This window comes from Thermobia domestica, chromosome 18, assembly GCF_964235325.1.
Source record: "Thermobia domestica chromosome 18, izTheDome1.hap1.1, whole genome shotgun sequence".
Lineage (NCBI taxonomy): Eukaryota > Metazoa > Arthropoda > Insecta > Zygentoma > Lepismatidae > Thermobia > Thermobia domestica.
The window spans coordinates 42,988,425-43,014,418 of record NC_137471.1 but is presented as its reverse complement, the minus strand read 5'-3'; the positions used below and the strand labels follow the sequence as shown (position 1 = coordinate 43,014,418).

The window sequence follows — 25,994 nt, the reverse complement described above, 5'->3', positions numbered from 1 at the left end:
TCTTGGTAGGAAGGTAGATTATTTAAGTGTTGCCAAAAACACAATATACCATAATATTACGACGGGCCGGTTTTACGTGCCGCACCCTGTATATATACAGAATATTTTCTGAGAAAAGATTTATAACATCCAAACTAAAACATATACATGTACGTTCTGAAGTTGTATGCCGTATCTTTGTTTTAAGATTAGTATCGAGATGATTTAGATATTTATCTCATGTAGGGGCTCTATTAGTATTGGTATATCTTGTTTGTAAAAGTGTTGCCAACTATATTGCAGATAACAGATTGGACACCATCAGTTGAATCTAAGTTGGTCGCCATGACCATTGGAAACAAAAGGAACAAATGTCCGAAGAAACCAGCGCCAACTGTATGATAGGTACTGGAACATTTTCCGTACAAATTGAACAATTTTGACACGACCATGTTAAACCTTGGCGCCCCTGTTTTGAGTGAACTGACACTGGGAGGTTGGCAAGATGGCGTAGAATGTTCTACACAATGGAGCGTCATGCTCTTCAATTATCTCAATTTAATTTTTAACAACAATTTCAATTTTGGACATAATTTAGTGTACTACAATTTTGATAGTGTTTTACATAATTTTTTGTATGTTCTACGCTTCTGCCTTCCTCTTTAATTCACATTGAAACAGGCCAATTCGTCCATTTTGGAACGGGCCATCTTCTACAATTATAATAGCAACAAAAAGATTTAAAACAATTCTAGTGAAGCAGTCAACTTGGCCTTAGTGCTGTGACTTTTTAATTATAAAATTTCCCGCGAGGGAGATGAATAGAATAGAATAGAACTGACACTGCAATATGTCGTCATTTGTGCTCCGATGTCTTATTTCGAGTGGTTTGTTTTCTTCCCTTCATAGCTCTTTATTTCCAGAACAACTGGCAAGGATGTTTGCACTAGTTCGCACTTGGAACAATTTATAATCGAGCGAGCGTCAGCGAGTGAAGGCGGGTTAGACCACCAGGGCACGTTGTTTTCTGTCTTTCCTCCTTGGGATCTGTAACTATAATTGCGGGAACCGGTTCAGATTCATTGATTATAGTCACTGCCTTGCCTAAAGTAAAGACTTGCCATTTAGGCCAAATTTGATTAAGCTTCATCAGATTAATTTAAGTTGAGTTTGATCAGATTAGCTCACATTAGGTTAAGTTGAATTAAGTAAGTTTCAGCTCACACAAATGGAAAACAAATTTATACTTTGAATTTGTTATATTTCTAATTTATCTCGAATTATAAATCTAGCAATACAATAAGCATGAACAAAGGCTTGATTACGAAAGAAATAATCAACAAACATAAAAGTAATTGTTAGCTTGTATTCGTGATTCCGCTTAACGCATTACATATAATTGTTCTTTCTACGTGTTATATGTACAAAATATTTTATGAGGGCCGTAGTAGATGTTTGAACAAGAACTTTCCATATAGTGTTAGGCTTACTAAATAGGCCTCACTACATATAAGCATTCTCATATATAAATTATAAATCAATTCTGCAAATCAAAATGTACCACTGGACTTTTACTTTAATACCAAATATGATTTTCACTCAAAATGCAATCAATATGGACGTCCATCGATCACGAACGCCACCGCCACAGAGAGGAAAATCAAAGTTCTGAATCTGGAAGATCGACGTATAACTATGCATAACATAATGCAGCAAAGTGGAATTAGTAATAGTACGGTAGTGTATGGAAAATAATATATGACGAATTGCACATGCCTATTATGTCAGCACACTTTGGGATTCTGCGTTTAATGGCTCTTCTTCATAGAAAAATACGTCGTAGCATGTCAAGAAACTTGTTGAATATTATGGAGCATGATGAAGAGGAGTTTCTGCGGAGGAGTCTCTTTTGTGGGATATGATGTATATTCACTGACTTCTCTGGTATGCATTCTTACTATTTAAGATTCTCATTATGTTACAGCTTACAGGTGGATATAAAATACTGTATATGTTACACACACTTTTTTTATGGTTCAGTACTCTATCATAAATTTAAAAAATACTCATGACCTACTCTATTTAGAAAAGTCTTACAAACAGGAAACACCAGTAGTTTATGATTCTAAGTTACTTTGAAAGTTGTCTGGTAGCATAATAGCTATCTGATACTGTAATTTCCATAAACAAACGACGAGTGTGAACTTAGCAGGACCACTTTCGAAAATTATAAATATTTCCACACCATACGTTTGTACTGCGTTTGTACCGGTTTGTACCGTAAAAAATTTCGTTTGTACCGGTCTCAAATTCGAAAAATCGAAAAATAAAGTGGTCCTGCTAAGTTCACATGAACTTAGTAGCACAACTGATAAATTTCTGCAAATCTTAAGATTTTTCTGTTTCAATCGTTTGTTCTACGTTTGTACCGGATTGTGCCGTAAAAAGTTTCGTTTGTACCGGTCCCAAATTCGAAAAAATCGAAAAATAAAGTGGTTTTGCTAAGTTCACGTGAACTTAGCAGGACCACTGATAAATTTCTACAAATTTGATGATACTGTAATTTCTATCTGATACTGTAATTTCCATAAACAAACGAAGAGTGTGAACTTAGCAGGACCACTTTCGAAAATTATAAATATTTCCACACCATACGTTTGTACTACGTTTGTACCGGTTTGTACCGTAAAAATTTCGTTTGTACCGGTCTCAAATTCGAAAAATAAAGTGGTCCTGCTAAGTTCACGTGAACTTAGCAGGACCACTGATAAATTTCTACAAATTTGATGATTTTTCTGTACGAATCGTTTATACTGCGTTTGTACCGGATTGTACCGGTCTCAAATTCGAAAAAAATCGAAAAATAAAGGGGTCCTGCTAAGTTCACGTGAACATACCAGGATCAGAATACAAATTTCTGCAAATCTTATAATTTTTCTGTGCGAATCGTTTGTTCTACGTTTGTACCGAACTGTACCGTAAAAAATTTCGTTTGTACCGGTCCCATATTCAAAAACTCGAAAAATAAAGTAGTTTTGCTAAGTTCACGTGAACTTAGCAGGACCACTGATAAATTTCTACAACTTTGATGATTTTTCTGTACGAATCGTTTGTACTGCGTTTGTACCGGGTTGTACCGTAAAAATTTTTGTTTGTACCTGTCTCAAGTTCGAAAAAATCGAAAAATAACCTGGTCCTGCTAAGTTTACGTGAACATAGCAGGACCAGAATACAAATTTCTTCTGCGAAAATCTTCAGATTTCTAGAAATTTGTATTCTGGTCCTGATAAGTTCACGTGAACTTAGCAGGACCACTTTATTTTTCGATTTTTTCGAATTTGAGACCGGTACAAACGAATTTTTTTACGGTACAAACTAGTACAAATGCAGTACAAACGTATGGTGTGCAAATATTTATAATTTTCAAAAGTGGTCCTGCTAAGTTCACACTCGTAAACAAACGCCATGATTTGTATTTACTTTATAATATGAGCTAGTTTATTGATTTCGGTTCATATTCCCAAACGAGTTCCAATATTAAATTTATACCAAGGAAAGAGTATACTCAATAGTGGATCTTTTTTGTAAGAGTCAAAACTATTTTCTTTTAACATCTTAAAAAGTCACGTAATTATGCTGTAAAAGAAAACCTATATTTTAACAAAAAGTTTCTCCATGTTTTGAGCAGGGCCATATTGAAGATTTTGCGTCAATTAGGAGCAAAATTATCTACGTAATATGTAAATCGCTTTTAAATGCATCAATAATCATCTTAGTTGTATATAATGCATCATTATAAACAGGAGTGAAAGTGAATCTGAAAAGGTAAGGGGACGCATGTCGTCACGCCGTCACCCGTGCCTATCTGTGCCCATTGTAATTTTTTAGAAAGTAGGGGACGCCATATATATACTTTGGAAGTAGAGTAACGGCATCCCACCGCGTTCCCTCTCACTTTTATCCCCTGATTATATAATCTTTTGTATATGTGCCTATATTAACTGATATTTTTCATGATTATCTAAAATGGATATGTTGGGAGCTCGCTGTTATTTCCTGTCTCCACAGAATTTTAAATAATTCCAATGATATTCAGCTAAACTAATCCTAATATTACATATTGTTTATTTTACAGCATGAGCGTTGATCCGACAGCCAGAATGACATTCTGGACAATGCTCATTGGAGGATTTTTCTTAGGAATGTATATATTTGCAGCTAATCAAAGTCAAGTGCAAAGATATTTTACAGTACCCACTCGTAATAACGCAATGCGGTAAGTACCTTTCGATGTATGAGATAAATTTAGAAAGTATTGGAGATAGTATTAAAATACAGTATACTAAAATTGTAGAATACTAATAAACAACACATTTTAAAGGATCACAGGCATGACAAACCAGTTTTAGGTAGTTCATATATAGTGCAGTCAAAATAAGGTTTGAGGTAGATATTTAGAATAAAAAGATGGGACCCTCTGGAATTTGTTCGTGATCTCTTCCTCATTAACCTCCAGAAAATAAAAAAAAATCCAGTCGCGGGTTTTCCGCCATTTTGAATAAATAGTCTGCCAACTAGGATTTCTCACATGCACTTACTTTATGCCACATAACTTCGAAACTAATTAACGTACAAGGATCATTTTTTCTTTATTATACTCTAGTATTATAAGCAATGTAACAAGTTGTTATCAATTTTCTCCGAGGAACCATTTTTGCACGGCTTTAAAATAAAGTGAAAGATAGGGATCTGTATTAGAGGAAATATTCTTTTCATTGCCTCATACAGCTTAACAGAGTAGAAATATGAAAAAGGTGCTCGAATAGAAGTTGTTGGAAATATCATAAGATTTAAAATGATGTTTATATTGTCACTATATACAATGTCAGAGATGCGCAATGAAGCTTCAAACTTCATCGGACTGCGCACAATTTCTGTAAAAACATATGAATGAATCATTTAACATGAAGAAAAAGATATTTAGTGATTTGAGATGGCTTTGCATTGCAATTTCCGGTATCAACAAGTTTGAGAGTCCGGCTAATTTAATAAATAGTTCGGAAACAGTGTCGTCGGCAGGGGGTGCGCAAGAACTCTGAAAGAAGACTTTCGCACTAGGTTTCTCTATATAGGGCTACGTGTCATTTCTGGTTTCGAAGGGGGAGTCTGGACCTCCCCTTTGGCTACGTGCCTGTGCGTTACCAAAAGTTCAGTGTACCTTACAGTTTTATCTATTATGCTTGAACATATAAATGTAGGAAAAATAAATATGGTGATTTAAACAAGGGATTAATTATTTAAAATGAAGGAAAATATACTTACTGGAATTATTTGAGATGAATTTTGTATCCGATTTACAGCAAATACTATTATGTCCTGTTTCATGATTTTTCACTATTTTACTATACGTACTAGCTTTTATAATTGTGCTTAGATTCTTCTGCGCACCTATTAAACTGCTACATTTAAAAGTATTGTAGCTACAAAAAGAAAGACAATATACACTGATCGCCAGTTGAATTATAGACACCTACCTAATAGCGTGTAACACCACCTTTCACTTTGCTAACGTCTGCTACCCGCCGCGGCATGGACTCCACGAGGTGCCTGAAGTGTTGTGGAATCTCAATCCATATCTGCTGCAAAGTCTCCCACCTGTGTTGCCAGATCAGAGGAGTGCTCATCACACCAGTTTGCTGCCATCCTAGAGCGGTGGTCCGGCGCATGGTTCTGCTGCAAGATGAGATCAACACCTGGATGTAGCAGCCGAGCAAATGGCATGACATGGTCATCCAGAATATCACGGTAGCGTTTACCTGTGAGGAACTGTGTTACACGTGTTAGGGGATCCATTTCAGTCCACGTAAACATGTCCAGATGAGAATACCACCACCACCGGCCTACATAGTTCTCTGCTGTCACGATGAATCCATTTCCTCTTACGACTTCATTGGTATGTACCAATGTGAAACTGTCTAGGCAACCTTCTTCCATATTTCCAAGGTCCAGACGCAGTGTTCCTTTGTACACGCTAGACGTTGTTACCTGTGTTGTGATGTTAGAAGGGATACTCGCGTGGATCGATGGCTTCTGTACCCCGTGGAAAGCAGGAGGTTGTGAATTGTGTGGCTGCTGACACGGCGTTATTGTCTTGCATTGAGTCTTCCCGCAATTTGACGCATTGTAGCCCATCTATCGGCTGTTACGATGCGGGTCACTCGGCGTCTACCCCTGTCGTCGACACCCCCTAACCGCGGCAGTTTGCCCATGTGAGTGAGGTTTTACCGGAAGCCAGATACTCACGATATATCCTTGACGCAGTTGCCTTTGAATATCCGAATGCCGCAGTCACTTCCGAAATCGAGCCACCCAGTCGTCTGGCCTCTAAGACTTGACCACGGTCAAATGCATTCAGGTCCTTTGTCTTGCCCATCACACACTGCACTAACACGGATACCGACAGAGGAAGTACACGGCAGCAGTACTCTCGCGATGCATTTTATTCACATGCACTGGTGGAGTCCCTGCAGGGCGGTTTCTGCAACTGTTCTTCTGTCTCTAATTCAACTGGTGATCAGTGTATATGGCACCGTAAAAAGCCTTGGGATGATAAATGAATTTAAACAAAATTTCTAAATATACCAGTGTACTTTGAGATTTACTTTTCTCGATGGGGTTTTGAATTTGAATGTCCACAGTTTTCGTTAACTTCTTTTTCAAAGAAGTTAGTTTTGGAGACAGCTTCATCATCACTTCCTTCATCTGCATTTTCAATTAAGGTAGTGCTATTGCCACATCCGTGTCAACTACTCTGCCCACAAAATGATGTACAATCTAGCTCTCTTCTTTTGTACCCACAATTGTTTCCGCAGTTCGCCTTGCAGTTGCATGCTATAAACTTTAACAAATCTTCTGGAGCAAGTTGTTCAAATGTTGTTACAGGAACAAGGAAATCACCACAAATTCTCCAGCCCCATTCAGTTGGAGTCATCTCTTGATTTTTTTCACTGCTGAACTTGATAGAACACATGGAGATGATGCTGATTTGCAGCAGCTGTGGTTGGAGGTAGTACTGCTAAGTTGAAAGTGTCACTAATGCGTTGTTTGGATACAATCTTTATCTACATGTAGAATCTTACACAATCCAGATTTTCTTTCTCTGTACATCTATATAACGCTAAGAACATTTTTCTTCAGCAGTTGCCACATCACCAGCAGATGATGTTGGGTTGTTGAAAACATCCATTTCTCGACGCAGTTCTTAATTTTTCCCAGTATTTTGTACGCAACTTTCTTCCCTTTACTGTGTGGAGTAGAAGTTGTATCACAACCAGTGAAGGCATGCAGAAATAAAATGCTGTTCACCATATCTCCCAATGCTCTCTGAAGTTTGGTACTGCTGTATATCTTATGTGGTGGCTTCGAGCCAGGAATAAACATGTAAGTCTTAGCTTTTGCGAGTGCTACTATCAGAACCAAAATATCTGAATCTTCTCCCACTATCACTAACGAGTCAGATTTTGCAAAACTTGTTGCGATTAACACAACTAATGTGTCTGCATCTCCAGATGATTGATGTACGGTACAACCAGATTTCTCGAGATATTTTGTTAGCAGTGATATCAATTAGGATTTGTCCTTCGTGTTAGAAAGAAATTCCTGTTGAGATAAACGAACAACGTGTACGTTATCCTCAGAAATTAGGCGTATTCATGGTTTCTTTGTCCAGCGTTCTATATCTTTTACGCTAGGTCCACCATTATAACCATCAAACACAATACATTATTTAGCATAGTGTCTTGTGATAAATCTCACATATTGCTCATATGATTGTCCGTAAAAGTTATGGAAAACCAACAACTAGAGTTTTGGGACTGTTTTAGTATAATATCATATAACATATTCTAACAGGTTTAATCTTAAAAAAAAAAAAAAAAAAACTTTAAGTTTGATCAATTTTTGTCGTAATTGCATTGAACTAGAGCAATTTATTCAAAAAGACGGAAAACTCCCAACTGGATATTTTTGCAGGCTAACAACATCAGTACAACATATTTCAATAGATTTCATCTTCTCTTTTAAAACGTTTATCTCAAACACTAATTTCAATGGACACATAGCCTACACATAGAAAGATAGTGCGAAAGTCTACTTTCAGAGTTCTTGCGCACTCCTGCAGACACCACTGTTTCCGAACTATTTATTAAACCTGCCGGACTCTCAAACTTGTTGATACTTACCAGAAATTGCAATGAAAAACCGTCTCAAATCACTAAATATCCTTTTATTCATGTTAAATGATTCATTCATATGTTTTTACAGAAATTGTGTGCAATCCGATGACGTTTGAAGCTTCATTGCGGATCTCTGACATTGTATTATAGTAACAATATATACATTATTTTAAAGCTTATGATATTTCCAACAACTTTTATTCGAGCACTTTTTTCATATTTCCATTCTGTTAAGCTGTATGAGGCAATGAAAAGAATATGTCCCCTAATACAGATCCTAATTTTTCACTTTATCCTAAAGTCATGTAAAAATGGTTACTCGAAGAAAAGTAATAATAACTTGTTACATTGCCTATAGTATTAGAAGTATAATAAAGAAATAATCATCCTTCTACGTTAATTAGTTTCGAAGTTATGTGGCGTAAAGTAAGTGCATGTGAGAAATCCTAGTTGGCAGACTATTTATTCATAATGGCGGAAAACCCAGAACTGGATTTTTTTTTTTTTTTTGATTTTCTGGAGATTAATGAGGAAGATATCACGAACAAATTCCAAAAGGTCCCATCTTTTTAATGTAAATATCTAGGTTTGGCCTGTTTTTGATGTAATTTGACTGGGCTAACACTTCTTATTTTTTCAAAGTTCATATGGTTGTTACAAACATTTATTAAAGGAAATTATCTTAAATTAGTACGGCGCACTTGTGCCTCTCTTAAATTCGCGCCCCCTCGGAGGAATAAGACACTGTTATATTTGTCTCATTTTACAGGAGCGCAATTTTATCATGCCGATTGTTGCTTTTATTTATTTTTGCTACTGTTTGTTGAACGTAAAGAACGTAGAGGTAACGTTTTGTTATAGTTCAACAAACAGCAGCAGAAAATAAATATAAGCAACAATTAGCATAGGGTTGCCATATTACCCGATTTTAGCGGGTACCAGCCGATTTTCAGGTCCTATATTCCGTCCCACTTAATTATCTCTTAATCACGTAAAACCACCCGCTTTTTTGGATTGGAGAAAAATCTAAGACGACTTGGTTGATAAAGTGTTATATTCAACGTAAACCGCTACATCTCTGTGTCAATCTCAATCGCGATTGAGTTAAATTTGGAGTAGCGCTCATTCCCAGGCTGTGAGCTATTTGCACAGTGCGCGTGGGAGATGTTTTGAAACCGTGATAATTTTGTATGTTAGTACGATTTCAAGTAGCAATCTTTAAAAATGATTAGAATTCTGTAAGAGTTGGACCAAGACCCCTGAATATGTCTGACCTATTTTTATGATAAAAATTTAGAAATGATTTTGTTTCTTTGAGAGAAAAGAGAGAAAACCATATAAACAATATCTGCCATATATATATATATATATATATATATATATATATATATATATATATATATATATATATATATATATATATATATATATATATATATATATATATATATATATATATATATTTGAAAACGCCTTATAGATATCCTTACAATTAAAGTTATCTTACTGTAATACTTAATACTTACTTTACAATTCGGAACACATTTGTTGAACTTAATAAAACATTAAAGGGAAAACTAAATTTGCTTTACTTTAGTTTCGTTAGAAAAGTACATGGGAAGAATCACTCAACAAAGAAATAATAATAAAAATAAATGGTCCGAAGGATCTCAGGTCAGTATTTGTAATACACAAGTTCACATCAATACCTACGGTTTAGAATCCCCCGCTTTTCTATTTTTAAAATATGGCAACCCTAAATTAGCATAATAATATTGCTCTCTTGTTAACTTAGACGAATGTGATATAGTGTCTTATACCGCTAAGGGGAAGATACAAGCACATTCAATGTTAATATTTCTGGTAAAAATATCGTAGAAAAGAAAGAGATTTTTGATTTCCACTTCTCAGTTATAGACCTTGTTAAAGGCAGTGTTTGTAGTTTGAAGGAAATTTCCCTAATCTAAGGAAGTTTCATGTGTAAATTCAGCAAAAATAGAAAAGGGAAGTTTTCGATAAAACATGAAAAAACTACACACAAAAATTCTCTCACTGATTGATTGACCAATATAAATGCTTAAAATTCTCTTCGGCCTTCAGAAATAAACCAATACAATAACAATACTTTGTGTATATAATTATGTGTGTGTGTTTGTGTCTATTCAAAGTAGACGCTAATTGTTGCTTGGGTATATTTTTGTGTAGTTTTTGTTTTAAAAAATAAGGAAATATTTAAAAAAAATAGCAGCAAAAAGCAAATGAATAAAACAAATGTGGTTGGAACTTCCTTTAATAAAACTAAATTAATCTTATCACATAACTTCTGTCAGGGAAAATTTTGAGCCAGTCGAGGGAAATTTTGTCACCGGAACCTACGAAGACTGGTTAAACCAAGGATGTTATAAAATAGAGGATCTGCCCATACAACAAAATCGTGAAGCCATACGTCACAGCTTCGCCACACCTACTCTGCCCACTCCGCGCCACTAAGATCGCAATCTTTCGAGCCAACAATCATGGTGGAAACGAGAGTAGCCAATCAGACGTGCCAGCTCAGACGATGCTCGATTGTTTTTCGGCTTCATTGAATTCATATGATGAAGATACGTATGGGCAGATCCTCTAGTTCAGCGTTTCCCAACCTTTTTCAACTTGCGGCACACTATGGGTGTATCTTGAATCCTCGCGGCACACTCATTATTATTATTATTATTATTATTATTATTATTATTATTATTATTATTATTATTATTATTATTATTATTATTATTATTATTATTATTATTATTTGCTAAAATAAAATGGTAATTTTTTATCTGTGATTACTGATCATCTTCTCACAGAGATGAAAGCTCGATCACTGGTTTTCCCCTATGATAATTCATTATGCTTATTTTTTATTATAATTTTAAACTAGAAAACAATTGCAATGAAATATAGGACTCAAATTTTTAAAAATACGTTCTTTTTTTTCGAAATCTGTACTCAACCTTTCGCTAAGAACGAAGATCACTAAATAACGAACGAACAAACAAATGTCTTGTACTTTTAACTTTGCTGTTTTAGCCAAAACCGGTGCATATTATTGCAATCACACAGCTTGCGATGCGTCGAAGTCAAAACACACCTGTTGAACAAAGTGTTGTTCTCTCATTCACGTGCGAATGAGTGTTCTATGGACGTTCACTTGACGCGTACCGTACAAGTACTTCCATTTTTCGGTGTTAGTATGACTCTCAATTGAAGCGTAACATAGCAGCTAACCGTGGAAATGTGTACGAGCAGAAATACTGTCTGCTACACAGTAATAGATGTAGAATAATATATTACAATTACAGTAATTTTTTCCATGGTAGAAATTCATAGTAATGTGAAATACAAAAAATATAAATTTTTCCCTATGTCTTGCAATTTGGTTGCTATAAAATTAATAATTTTGATTCGATTTCCTCAGGGCACACCAGCGGTCCATTCGCGGCACACCAGTGTGCCGCGGCACACCGGTTGGGAAACGCTGCTCTAGTTTATAACATCCTTGGGTTAAAGGGGCTACCCTGTTGCAATGATGTGAACAGACTTTGGGGCAGATGGCTGAAATTCAGCTCAAATGTAGAAGGGATTATGTAGATTCTATATCAGAAAACCAAATTGTCCTAAAATGGATGGAACATAGTTTTAAAAAAGCGCGAAATATTTACATTAATGTCAATAGAAACTCAATGAAGAAAAACCAATTGTTCCACTTATCTCAAAAACCAAAGATGGTTGAAATTCAGCTCAAGTGTGTAATAGACTACGTAGATTCTATATTTCAAAAGCAAATTGTCCTAAAATAAATGGAACATAGTCAAAAAAAGCAAAAAATTATTAACATTAATGTCAATGGAAGATCAATTAACAAAAATGAATTCGTCCACATATCTCAAAAACTATAATAAGAAGATGGCTAACTCAAAGCTCATTGCACAGACAAAATAGAGCATAAAAATTATGAATAATACTTAAGGTAAATAAGAATGAAACATTGTCAAAAATCAATTTGTTTGAGTAAAATAAATAATAATGATAAAGTATTCCTATATGCACCTTCTTCGAATTACCCAGGGCGCCCCACGCGGAGGTTACGTGCTTGATATATCTCATATCTGGATTTTGAATATCCAGACTCGATTTGGAAAGTAACTTGACATTTGACCTGATCACGTGACAGTCTGTTCCTTATGGCAAACCGGGTAGGCCCTTATCACAATGAAGCATTACTTTATTGTATGTACTTACGCAGGAGTTGTAATCACGTTAATTCTTACAGAAAGAGAAGATTAATCTTTATGACTGAGATTCCTTCACGCTATATAGTAACGGAACATAGTGAACTCCTGTAAACTCGACCACGAGCTACAGAAAATGTCGAATTTTACGGTATAAAAGGTGGGCAGTGGCGTATTTACAATTTTGTTTCGGGGGGAGCTTTGCCTGGAAATCAGAGTTGGCGTGGATCAATGAAAACTTGACCCACGACCCACTGACTCACCACCTAACGTGACCCACGACCCACTGACCCACCACCCACAATGGCCCACGACCCACCTTGACCCACCACCCAAAGTGACCCACTCTGACCCACGACCCACCATAACCCACCACCCACCGTGACAGTCACCAAAATTCATCATAATCAACTCTGAACACGATCCACGGCCTCTTCTGTACTGACTAATGAGTTTACACTTGTAATAAAACAAGACTGAAATTGTCTCTAATCGGAATTTGAATTTCTAGTCAATCGCTCAAGCACAACTCTGTTACAATAACGGTGGATCTGACCTTTACGATATAATATGGTAAAGTGTTTGTCAGTGACGAAATTGAAACAGTCCGAGGTGGGGGAAAATAGTGTGTGCGTAAAATATACTTGTACTAAGAGAGTATTCTTGCAAGTGTTAATTTCTCAACGCATTCCAAAAGAAACTTCTATTCGCAGGCGTCGAAGAGAACAGACGTGTTTTGGATTAGCTCTGAGTGATCAGTGTTTCCATCCCAATGGGCACTACAATTCAGCAGTGGCGTGCTGGTATATAGTCCAGTAAAGATAGCCCATTTTTCTGCCAAGAAAGGAACAAATTAGTAACAAGCTGAAAATTGGTATGGAAGTAGGGGGATGTGTCAGGAATAACATACTAAAAGTCCCCTAAAATCCCACTGTAGCTTTTCCCGCAATTTTGAAAAATGTCCGCCATCTTTAGATGACGAAAAGGAATTTATAGAAATCGTCACCCTTTATGTTTATTCTTCTAGCCACCGTTCTAATTATCACAAAACCATGAATCATATATGGTTGGAAAGCTTGAAAGACAGAGAATCCAAGTAAATAACATATATGCCCATCGTGCTAAATTTCTAGAAGAAGGGGGAAGAAGAAAACAGCTTTTTTTATTATTTAAAAAAGATATTTTCAGTAATCATGAGAAGTTTGCAACACTGACAGTTATTGCACACCAACAACAGATACTCTTGATATTTATCTCAATTATAGCCAACAATGACACAAATCGGTGCAATACAAGCCGAGAAAAAAATATAACTTATGTTACTTTCTGACCTCTTTGTACAAAAGTGCATAAGGTGACATACAATTTCACGGTTCTAGTCAGCTTCTTTTATCACATAGGACCAAGAGTTATATATCATTGGAAATCTTAAGAAACATAAATTCGAACGAGGTAACACTTATACTAATCAAGCCCAATTTGTGGCAAAAGCGCAAAACCCAAAATTTCGGGACAAAACGTGATTTTCGCATAAATCCTTCAAACCTTGCAACTCTGACAATTATCGTATGTTAACAAAACTCAGCCACCGTTTTCACTATCATCATTATTAATTTACTTTTAAAATGGCCAACGTTTTTCCCAATGGAGTAAGCTTTTATGATACATAATTTTATATCACTTAAATATAGCACAAAAATCATTTATTGACAGCATTAGAAAGTAGCAGAAATTGATAGTCTCCTATTCATAGGAAAATCGTAATTCACACACTTAAAATCACTCTCAACTACAGTAGTTATTTGAGTGTATTTTTTTTAAATGTATTGTTCATAACTAGAATGCAATTTTCCCCCTAGTATCCTTCAAATCAACTTAGTATTTACATTAGACGTTAGAATGCACTTTAAGAACATTTTTGTAGGTAGTCCATTCGGACTTATTTTATTAGAAATCAATGAGGTTATCATTATCTCGTTCATCTCTATGGTTTTCAACATTTGATTTTGCATTCACACATCCAATTCTTCTAGAATGACATAAATTAGAACACACAATTCCTGCTTTCCGAAAACCGTACATACTTTCACAGCTCTTTGTACAGTTACAGGATATTACACGGAGCGGCTTCCTTTGTCATTCTTGCTGGTGCGAGAATACCTCCTAATGTTGTCCATCCATATTCAGTCGCTCGCATATCATTTCCACAGTACTATTGAGCCTGATGATATTGTGTTTTGCAGCATCACTGGTGGGTGGCAGTTTAGCCAATTGTATTTCTCTTTGAATTGGGAGCGACTTACTGCAAGGATGTATGAATGATACTGGAATTCATCCAATAAAGTTACTATTGCTGGAGAATCGTAGTGTGTTAGTAGAAATGATGTGTCAGCTTCATAGATTGTACACTAGCATTATCATTGTACAAAACTTCAAGTGATCGGCATAAATCTTCCCGTTTTTGAAGTAATCGCAATGGCTTTTTTTTTCTCTGTCGATACAAACCACATGATGTGTCGCATCCAGTTAAAGCATGGTAACTGAGCAAAGCAGTATATTTGTCTGTGTATCTTACAACTTCTTAGTACTGAATTCTTTACTCACGTCTTGTACACGTCCAATGTCGTACTGATTGTTTCGAAATGTGATGTCGTACTGATTATTACCTTGTTCAAGCAAAATGATTAAAATGTCAACATCCTCGCCAATTACTACGACGTGCCTACATGGATTAAAGACTTGGCTACAGCAGTTTTAGCTATAAGTGCGTCAGCATCACTCCTTGCTCGCTGCGTTTGAATTCCAGCTTGTGTCAAATGAACCATCAACTCACGGGCGAAACAATCCTTATTTTTGAAATTACCTAAGAATTTACCTTTTTTTGTTAATAATATGGTTTCATTTGTGAATAACACCAAAGCTGATTGAACCTTTGACTCACGTTGCTCCCGCTCAGCGGCTTTTGTACAGTTTTCAGTGCAATACCCATAAAAAAATAATTGTTGCTTTCGTTCCTGAGTTTGTGAGTACATAGGACACATACGAGTTGTGCACGTCAAGGTATGTTCCATGTTGTGGCCAAACAACATGATGTAGAAGCAAGCCTCCATCTATAACGTACACAGTGTTTTTAATTTGAGTTTTAAAATTTGTCCGATATTCAAACATGTCATACAAAGCGGAGTTTTTCGTTTTTCTCATAGACATTTCTGTGAAGAGAGAAAGTGAATAGGGTGCAAGCTTGTAAGCAAAACACTGCTGGAGTTCTTTTTCGGACTTCTACTCATATGATTCAGTTGAAGTATAGTGTTTACAGCCAGTAGCTCATCACGGATACGCACTACATTGTGCATTACGGATAGTGGGATGACTTTATCTTTTTGTTTAAGTTTCACATTTCCCAAAGTCTGTCCAAACATTCCTTCCATAGCAGTCAATCCGATTTCCTTAGATTTATCAGTTGACCATTTCATTACCTACCATGCCAGTGCTTAGGGGTGAGAGCTCCGGATATGAAGGGAATGGAGAATGCTGGCAAAACCAACGCAAGACCTTCTGTAGATGTAATATTTAACGCGATTGACTGCTTTGGTACAGGTCCACATGCCGACCAGTGTGAAGTTCATGCCTATCTTTGTTTAGTAATTTTTCAAGACATTCTCGTAAGTGGCACGCTGCTGGCACACTTGACACACACCTAGATATTATCTTTTCAGTCATGCCTCTCCCATGGGTCAGTCCACCACTGCTCTTCATTGCTCTCGCTAAAACCTGCTCAATCGTCATATCAGACCATGTACTACTCCAAAATATATCTTTTCTACGAATAGTGAAGTAACCGTCTCCTGCAAACCGTTGGAACTGATGAAGATCCATTTCATCCTCCAACCGCAACATTTCTTGTAAGTACAGATGTGCGTACTTGGCATACAAAAGATGCTCAGCTGCATAGAAGTATGGTAACATTTCTTACATGCAGTGAAGATGATGATTCAAGTCTCCAGTTCTTTCGAATTAAAAGACGCATAATTTCTACAAGCTGAAAGTACAGAGCGAATAACTTACAGATACGGCTTGTTTCTGCAGCAGCGTCAATGAATAGCTTAAGGTCATTTGCAATCTTGATTGACTATGAATGTTGAACAACTACATCAGTATCGATATATTCTTCAGTCATCAAAGGAATACAAACATCTCGCAATTGATGCACAAACTCCTCAGTGCCGTCTGATTCATTAATTAAACAGTATACATTGCAATTGCTAAGGGTCGTGTTGTGTTAAAAAAAAAAATGAGCTCGCAAAGCACGAGCAATAAGAATGGCCTGGCTTTATCTGTAGCATGGAGTTACTAGCATACACACAAGACCAAAGTTCTTCAATGCTACTACCTTTCATTATATATGCAACTGTTTCCATAAATGACATTATAGAGTGAAAAAACCCGAAGTCTAACAACCACTGACGGTAATTCACCAGAATTTCTACATGCTGCTACAATGTCACATGTTTTAGAGTACAAAGATTGATCCAACGTGACTAAGCACGCTTTTTTGCTTATTTCCTGCACATTCTTTGCTGGCAAACATAAGCACCGAGTATACAGCATCCATGCTTATTGGCTGAAGATCCATTCCAATTCGGGCAAGTTAGTGTCTTCAACCACTTGAGAATCATCCATGTTACACCGTACAGAAGGTGGATTTCAGTTTGGATATTCAGAAAAAGAAGGTATCTTATATCTTCAATGATTAAATCCGAAAGGCCATTACCTTTGCGTGTGTACGTTAAAAGTGGTATATTCCATTCATTCTTTGACAGTATACGTTTTTTGAACCTAGGTATTGCTCAATGGTATGCGAGCGACTGAATATGAATGGACAACATTAGGAGGTATCCTCGTACCAGCAAGAATGACAAAGGAACCTGCTCCGTGTAATATCCTGTAACTGTACAAAGGGCTGTGAAAGTATGTACGGTTGTCGTAAAGCAGGAATTGTGTGTTCTAATTTATGTCATTCTAAAGGAATTGGATGTGTGAATGCAAAATCAAATGTTGAAAACCATAGAGATGAACGAGATAATGATAACCTCATTGATTTCTAATAAAATAAGTCCGAATGGACTACTTACAAAAATGTTCTTAAAGTGCATTCTAACGTCTAATGTAAATACTAAGTTGATTTGAAGGATACTAGGAGGAAAATTGCATTCTAGTTATGAACAATACATTTAAAAAAAATACACTCAAATAACTACTGTAGTTGAGAGTGATTTTAAGTGTGTGAATTACGATTTTCCTATGAATAGGAGACTATCAATTTCTGCTACTTTCTAATGCTGTCAATAAATGATTTTTGTGCTATATTTAAGTGATATAAAACTATGTATCATAAAAGCTTACTCCATTGGGAAAAACGTTGGCCATTTTAAAAGTAAATTAATAATGATGATAGTGAAAACGGTGGCTGAGTTTTGTTAACATACGATAATTGTCAGTGTTGCAAGGTTTGAAGAATTTATGCGAAAATCACGTTTTGTCCCGAAATTTTGGGTTTTGCGCTTTTGCCACAAATTGGGCTTGATTAGTATAAGTGTTACCTCGTTCGAATTTACGTTTCTTAAGATTTCCAATGATATATAACTCTTGGTCCGATGTGATAAAAGAAGCTGACTAGAACCGTGAAATTGTATGTTACCTTATGCACTTTTGTACAAAGAGGTCAGAAAATAACATAATTTATATTTTTTTCTCGGCTTGTATTGCACCAATTTGTGTCATTGTTGGCTATAATTGAGATAAATATCAAGAGTATCTGTTGTTGGTATTTTGTTGGTGTGCAATAACTGTCAGTGTTGCAAACTTCTCATGATTACTGAAAATATCTTTTTTAAATAAAAAAAGCTGTTTTCTTCTTCCCCCTTCTTCTAGAAATTTAGCACGATGGGCATATATGTTATTTACTTAGATTCTCTGTCTTTCAAGCTTTCCAACCATATATGATTCATGGTTTTGTGATAATTAGAACGGTGGCTAGAAGAATAAACATAAAGGGTGACGATTTCTATAAATTCCTTTTCGTCATCTAAAGATGGCGGACATTTTTCAATTGCGGGAAAAGCTACAGTGGTATTTTAGGGGACTTTTAGTATGTTATTCCTGACACATCCCCCTACTTCCATACCAATTTTCAGCTTGTTACTAATTTGTTTCTTTCTCAATCCTATCTTTACTGGACTAATAGGCAGGTTCAGTGCAGCATTCGAAATGAAAGTTCCGAAGGAAGAACTTGTAACAACGGAGAAATATAGAAGTGGGAAGGCAATCTGCCTAGCAATTGTGCTGATAGCGCTGTTGATAGGTAACATTGAAACAAATCCAGGGCCAGTGAACAAAGCTCTTGAACAAAAAATAGAAGACATCCTTCAAAAGTTAAACAGCGTGGAACCGAACGTGAACAAGATTGGATTAATTGATGCAAAAATAGACAAATTACAGTCGAAGTTTGAAGACCTTTCAAAGGAAGTGAAAGATATGGAAGCAAAAGTGGCTCACTTGCAGGACGAGAACAGTGATTTGCGACAGGAAATTGATGAACTTGAAATGAAGTGTGACTATAACGAAAATCAGAGCAAGAGAAACAATCTTATCTTCCGAAATGTGCAGGTCAAAAGTGAAGGCTTGCGACCATCATGGAAAGACTGATTCGGCTGTGAAAGATATTATAGAAAAAAAGTTAAGGATTAACATTGAACAAGATGACATAGGACGTGCACATCTCTTAGGTAGGGGGCGTAACCAGTCGGATATATTTGTAAAATTTCTGCGGCACAAAAAGAAAGCAGAAATTTTGGAGGCGAAATACAAGTTGCAAGGATCCCATGTGTATATTCATGAGTAGTTTTCAGAAAAACTGCTTGCTGAAAGACGATTATTGTCTGAAAAACTACAAGAGGCAAGGAAGGAATGAAGGTACGCAGTGTTAGTGTTTAATAAACTGAAGATTGAAGGGGATATCTATCGTGCTGACACAACAAGTAACAAAGTGTTTTAAATTTTCCGCGAAAGTCGTAGCAGTAATGAAAATAACAAGAGAAGTGAATTTAGTTTTAGTGCTAGTGCTTGTAATAATTCTATGGTGTGTACCAGTAACGAAGATAAAGGCGAGAGTGTGGATAGAGAAAAAGTGCGTGTGGTTAGCAACACTGAAAACAGCTGTCAAGAGAAATCCAAAGGCGGAAAACACGGAAGGTGGATGACCCCTCGGGTACAAAAGGAAGGCAGTGTAAGGCGGGGTAGGGAAACAACAGGACCCTCGCACTAGGGGTGCAACTCAAGCGCCAAAATAAATGGCCGGGAAAACTGCCATCAGAGACAACAGAAGCCAACATTTCCAGTAAGTAACTATTCTTTTGGTAGAATCAGTGACCCATCAAAATCAAGACATCAAAACCAATCATTTTCTTTGTGCTTTCAAAATGTCAATGGTCTGCGTACTAAAGCCAGTTGTTTTCATAATGCTGTTTTATCTAACTCTTATGACTTTATTAGCTTGGCAGAAACTTCTTTAACGACAAATTATTCTGACTCAGAATTCTTTGATGATAGGTATGTGGTCTGGAGGCAGGATAGAAATATTGAACTAAAAAAAAAAAGCTAGGGATGGGGGAGTATTGTTTGCTGCGCTTAAAAATATAATATTCAAAAAGTAAATAGCTGGGAAACTAACTTTGAAAGTGTAATTGTCAAACTGGTTTTGAACTCAATTACCATGTATATTTGTACTGTTTACATAGAGCCTGATTCACCACTTCATATATATGAACAGTTTTTTGAATTTGTAGAATCAAATTGTCCTGTGGGTTGCACAATTCTTTGTATAGGGGATCTGAATCTACGACAAATAACTAGTTCAAATTTCGATTTAAAGACGTTATCAGCCAAATGTAAAAGTCTTGACAATTTTATGTCTCTCTTTAATTTGATTTCAATTAATAATATTCCTAATAGCAATGGCCAAACCTTAGATCTTGTTCTCACAAATCTCTCAAAAGTAACAGTTCAAAGAGAATGCGATCCACTGGTAATAGAAGATAAACATCATCCTCCCCTTCTTATTCAGTTTACAGCATTGTATTCAACCAAACTTAAAACAATGCCTAACACAGTAGGTTATAATTTTAGGAAAACAGATTTTGAAAAACTTTACCGAAACCTATTAGCTGTGGATTGGGGGATGCTGCAGAATATTAAGGATGTCAATCAAGCTGTGGATTTATTTTATGAAGTATTGTATCAAATATTTGATGATTGCATTTCCCGTAAAAGAGTAACTAATAAAATCTACCCTACATGGTTTACCCCGAATATTATTAATAAAATTAAACGTAAAACGTATCATCGTAAAAAAAAAAGTCGTCTCAGTGTAGGCAACACTAGGTACCATGAAGAGCAATTCCGTCAACTGTGTAGGGAAATTAAAGCAGAAATAACTGCTGCTTAAAAAGAGTTTTTAAACCGCACAGAAGATAAATTAAAGAATGATCCGAAATTATTATGGTCCTTCATTAAAAATAAATCGCGTCACTTGTCTTCTGATCGCATACGGTACAATGAGCACGACCTTACTGATGATAGGAACATAGCTAAAGCATTATAGTTCAGTCTATGACTCCTTAAGAGCGGACTATGACGTATCGACCATGTCTCTAAATGATCGTTCCAGTGCTCTTCTTGATATATTTTCACTACCTCTCATATCCGAAAAAGAAATAAAAGAAGCAGTAAGGAAGTTGAAATCGAAAACAGCAAGTGGCCCAGATATGATCCCAACGTACATTGTGAAAGGCTGTTCAGATATATTCTTACAACCTCTGAATATTATATTTAATTTATCTATAAAAACATGTACCTTTCCTGAAAAATGGAAGGAGTCAGTTGTGTGCCCAATACCCAAAACGGACTCACCTAGTAACATTGAACAGTTCCGACCAATGTCTATCTTATCTGCGTTTGCCAAGGTGTATGACTATATACTGCATAAGCGAATAATGGATCATGTTAAACCTGCATTATCTGTCAGTCAACATGGATTTCTGAAGGGCAGATCTACTCTATCAAATCTAGCACTATTAGCAGACTACATTTCGAAGGAACTTGACAAGCAAGGACATGTAGATGTTATATATACTGATTTTTCTAAAGCATTTGACGTCATTGATCATGACATTCTCTTAAACAAACTGGCATCCTTTAACTTCTCGAAATCAACTCTGCAATATTTTGCTTCCTACCTTCAAAATCGTAAACAAACTGTACTGTATCGTAATCATAAATCTCAAATCTTTCATGCAACATCTGGAGTCCCTCAAGGCTCGAATCTGGGACATCTACTTTTCATTTTGGCGGTAAATAATCTCCCTGAGTGCTTTCAATTTTCTAAAAATCTATTCTTTGCTGATGACCTTAAAATATTCAACAGAATTAAAACAATTCAGGGCTGTTTAGAACTTCAAAGTGACTTACAAAATCTTGAAATTTGGTATAAAAACAATAAATTTAAGTTAAATGTTCGTAAATGCAGTTATTTAACATTCACTAGAAAAGAAAAATATATTCAATATAATTATTCAATATTAGGGGGAAAACTGAAGAAGCTTGATTTTATAAGGGATTTGGGAGTTACTTTTGATTCAAAATTATCCTTCATTCAACATATTGAAACTATTTGCAAAGAAGCCTACAAAAATTTTGGATATATTTATCAAGTCAGTAAAGATTTTTAAAATGACCAAACTTTAGTTGTGCTGTATTATGCATACGTCAGGTCGAAATTAGAATATTGTAGTAATGTATGGAACCCTAATATACAGAAATACTCATTTTTGATTGAGCGTACTCAAAATAAGTTTTTAAGGCTTCTTACCTTTAAGAAAACAAAATTCTATCCAAAATTTGAAAGCTACATTAACCTTGTAGAAATTTTTAATTTTGAAACATTAGAACTCAGGAGAAGAAATATTGATTTATTATTTTTACACAAATTCTTTCATGGCAAAATAGACTGTCCTGATCTTAACGAACAAATATGTATCCAAGTACTATCCACTAAATTGCGCACTGCTTCGAAAAATACATTTTTTGTATGAGAGCGAAACAAACGTCTTAAGCAGATCTCCTATATGGAGAGTTAGTGCAACCTACAACAGGTTAGTTAAAGAAAATTTCAACCTGGATGTACTGGCAATGGATGTAAGTAGTTTTAAGAAGCCTATTAATTCTGTAAGACAAATGTAATTATGACCAATAGCTTTATTAATATAATCTGTATAACGTATATACTATGTAACACTGTAATTAGGCCTGTGCCTGTTGTGTTATATGTCAATAAATTAAATCAAATAAAAAAAATAGCACCGTCACTAATTTCACATTGTACTCTTTTCGAGCATAAATACAAAACTCACAAACTCACAAATTAACAAATTAACAAATACCCCTGTCCAATATGGAACAGGTTATGGTTTCTCAGTTCACAGTGTTTTTCTCACAAAAGACTTGAAAAGTCAGCTTTTCATAGTGTATAAATTTGCTCGGGTACCCTATGTGAGAGCATCTCCATAAAGTATGCTCATAATTGTAATTTGTGTAATCACTAAAACACCACGTTAAACTTAAGTTACAAATATGCATAATTGCGATTATTATGAATATTTATTCAAAGTAATTTACCTAAAGCAAAGAGACTTACTAAAAATTTGGTGCAAAGTTGAATAACACAAATAAGCCATAAGTAATACAAGTAGACACTTTCTATAACTCGTAATTTTCCACCTTAAAACAAATCTGAAGTCGGATTTATTTCCTGTTGGTAATTTTTTCGGGATAAATCATCTGCAGCGGAATAATGTCCATCCTTCAGCCAAGAAATAACTAACTCGTCTACTTTGAGCTTGTCTAGCGGTGGGCTATTAATATTGATGAGCAACAAGTTAGACAATGTTTGAGCACTTAGTCTATTTCTAATATTAGTCATCTGTAAATTCATAAGGGGAAATCCCCGTTCGCACTCTGTCGTGGAAATTGATAATACTTCTACCCGATTTCTGCAACTTCTCATCGACAATCTGCTTGTTAGACTTAAGTCTGATAACGATTTTTCTTGGTCTGTTTTGAAATACTCAGCAAGAAGTATCATCTCTCTATCACCATACTACATCTTTTCCTTTCCATCTTTAATAGGGGATGATAGGAGAACAATAGAAAGAAATGCAGAGATCTTATTAAACGCTTGCAGGGACATGCGTTTAGAAGTAAACGCAGAGAAAACTAAATACATGGAAGTGCGTCGGGACCGGAATACAGCAAATTATGGATGCGTTAAAATATTAAATAATACTTTTGATAAAGTGGATAGTTTCAAATATCTAGGATCAATATTAACAGAGGAAAATAATGTTTACGAAGAAATTAAATGTCGACTAAAAGCAGGGAATTCGTGTTACTATTCGGTTCAAAACCTCTTGTCGTCACGAATTCTGTCGAGGAATTTGAAGCTTAAACTATACAAAACGGTAATCATGCCTGTTGTTTTGTATGGCTGCGAAACATGGTCACTTACTCTGAGGGAAGAACATAGACTGAAAGTATTTGAGAACAAGATCGTGAGACGAATATTCGGACCCAAGAGGAACGGGAATGGCGGAAACTTCATAACGAGGAACTACATAGTTTATATAGTTTACCCAACATTGTTAGGGTCGTGAAGTCTAGGAGGCTTAGGTGGGTGGGTCATGTAGCTAGAATGGAAGAAAGTAGAAACGCTTTCAAAGTCTTGACTGGAAGACTAATCGGAAAACGACCATTAGAAAGACCTAGGCGCAGATGGGAGGACAATATTAAGATGGATCTCGCAGAGATTGGAATACAAAGTAGAAACTGGATGCAGTTAGCTAAGGATAGAAGTCAGTAGAGAGCTTTTGTGAACGCGGCATTGAACCTCCGGGTTCCATAGGCCATAGAGTTAGTTAGTTAGAAAGCAATGGATATAGATATGAAGCCAAGCACTGTATTTTTTGTTTCTGATTTGTTCTTATCGTTAAATAACATCGATCGTTTTCGATCATTTTTACAAACCAACTCGCTACTAATTTTCCATTTATAGAAAGTGCCCACCCCCCCATAAAGGAGAATTTTAAAAAATGTTAGGACACATTCTGTTTATTTTCAATATAGAGTTAATACACCGAATTTCAGCTCCGTAAGTTTAACGACTATTATTTTTACTATTTTTTTTCGCAAAAATTCGGATCCTCACTACCTCCTTAGGATATTATGCATTATAATGAAAGCAATATAACATCCCAGTTTGGATTAAGGCCTAACTATATACCAAAAGTAATTTCATTTGACTTTGCAATTTGACCGTGATGATCAGGCACACATAGTTACTTTGAATTTTTTTATATAATAATTTATGTATTACAGTGATTCAAAAATGTATTTTTTCCAGTAGTTAGCTCCTCTAAAAACACAGATCTCGAAAGCCAAGTAGTGGTATAAGTCCTATTGATATTATTACAATTAAAAATATCAATATCCAAAAGTGCCTGAAGTTCTTTTTTTCACTTTGTTAGATATACTCACCTCAGATAAGTAGACAGAAACAAATGGAAAAGGAAGGGAAATGAAGGTCTTGAAGGTAAAACGAAGACAAATTTACCAGTCTTCAGAAGATACTGTCTACAAAGCAGTGAGCAGAGTGGGTCGGTAGATCATACTGTGTCGGTGTGTCGCAGTGGGTCATGATGGGTGGTGTGTCGCAGTGGGTCATGGTGGGTGGTCGGTCGCAGTGGGTCACGGTGGGTGGTGGGTCAGATGCTGTTGACTCATGACCCACTCAGAAAACCTTACCCACTTGACCCACTCCATCTCTGCTGGAAATGTGAAAATTCTGCAAGATATTTCATTTACTTTACTATAATAAGTAAGATCTCGGGGGGCTTAAGCCCGGAAGCCCCCTTTATATACGCCACTGGAGATGGGTATTCACAACTCGTTTTATTTTATTACATATTACTCTAAATGTGCAAGTTAACTTTACAATTGAGTATAGCCATAAACCTTCAACCAAATCTCTGATGTTTATCAAGAGTAGAAAGGAATGGGAATCATGATTGTCATCGTCGCTTTTCAGCAGCCACTTCATTGTTGAGAGGGCGAATGGAGTCGGTTGGAATTTCCATGAAATGAACAAAACCTATAACCAAATTAGTTCGAGTCCCAATAATTTATTCTGCGGATTATTATAAAAATCTTTCAGATTTACGTCCCGTGGCTACGCCGGGTAGGCTAAAGGAGACGGTGATGATGAACAATGAATACAATGATGAAATGAATAAAGTGGGAGGAAACGGTAGAGAACCGGGAGAACCCATGCACACGGTGTTTGTCCACCACAAAGTCCACTTGACGCGAGCTGGAATCAAACCAGGGACCCCACGCACCAGAGGTG

The 25,994-nt window shown here is 36.0% G+C and overlaps 1 protein-coding gene across 1 annotated transcript in view; it reads left to right on the top strand.

Moving 5' to 3' along the window:
* Positions 1–25,994, top strand: part of LOC145675083 (sodium-coupled monocarboxylate transporter 2-like) — an 80,770-nt gene that overhangs the window by 9,215 nt on the left and 45,561 nt on the right. The window contains exon 5 of the mRNA XM_081745452.1: positions 4,115–4,255. Within this exon, the coding sequence (XP_081601578.1) occupies positions 4,115–4,255 (141 nt within the window). The remainder of the gene's footprint in view (positions 1–4,114; positions 4,256–25,994) is intronic.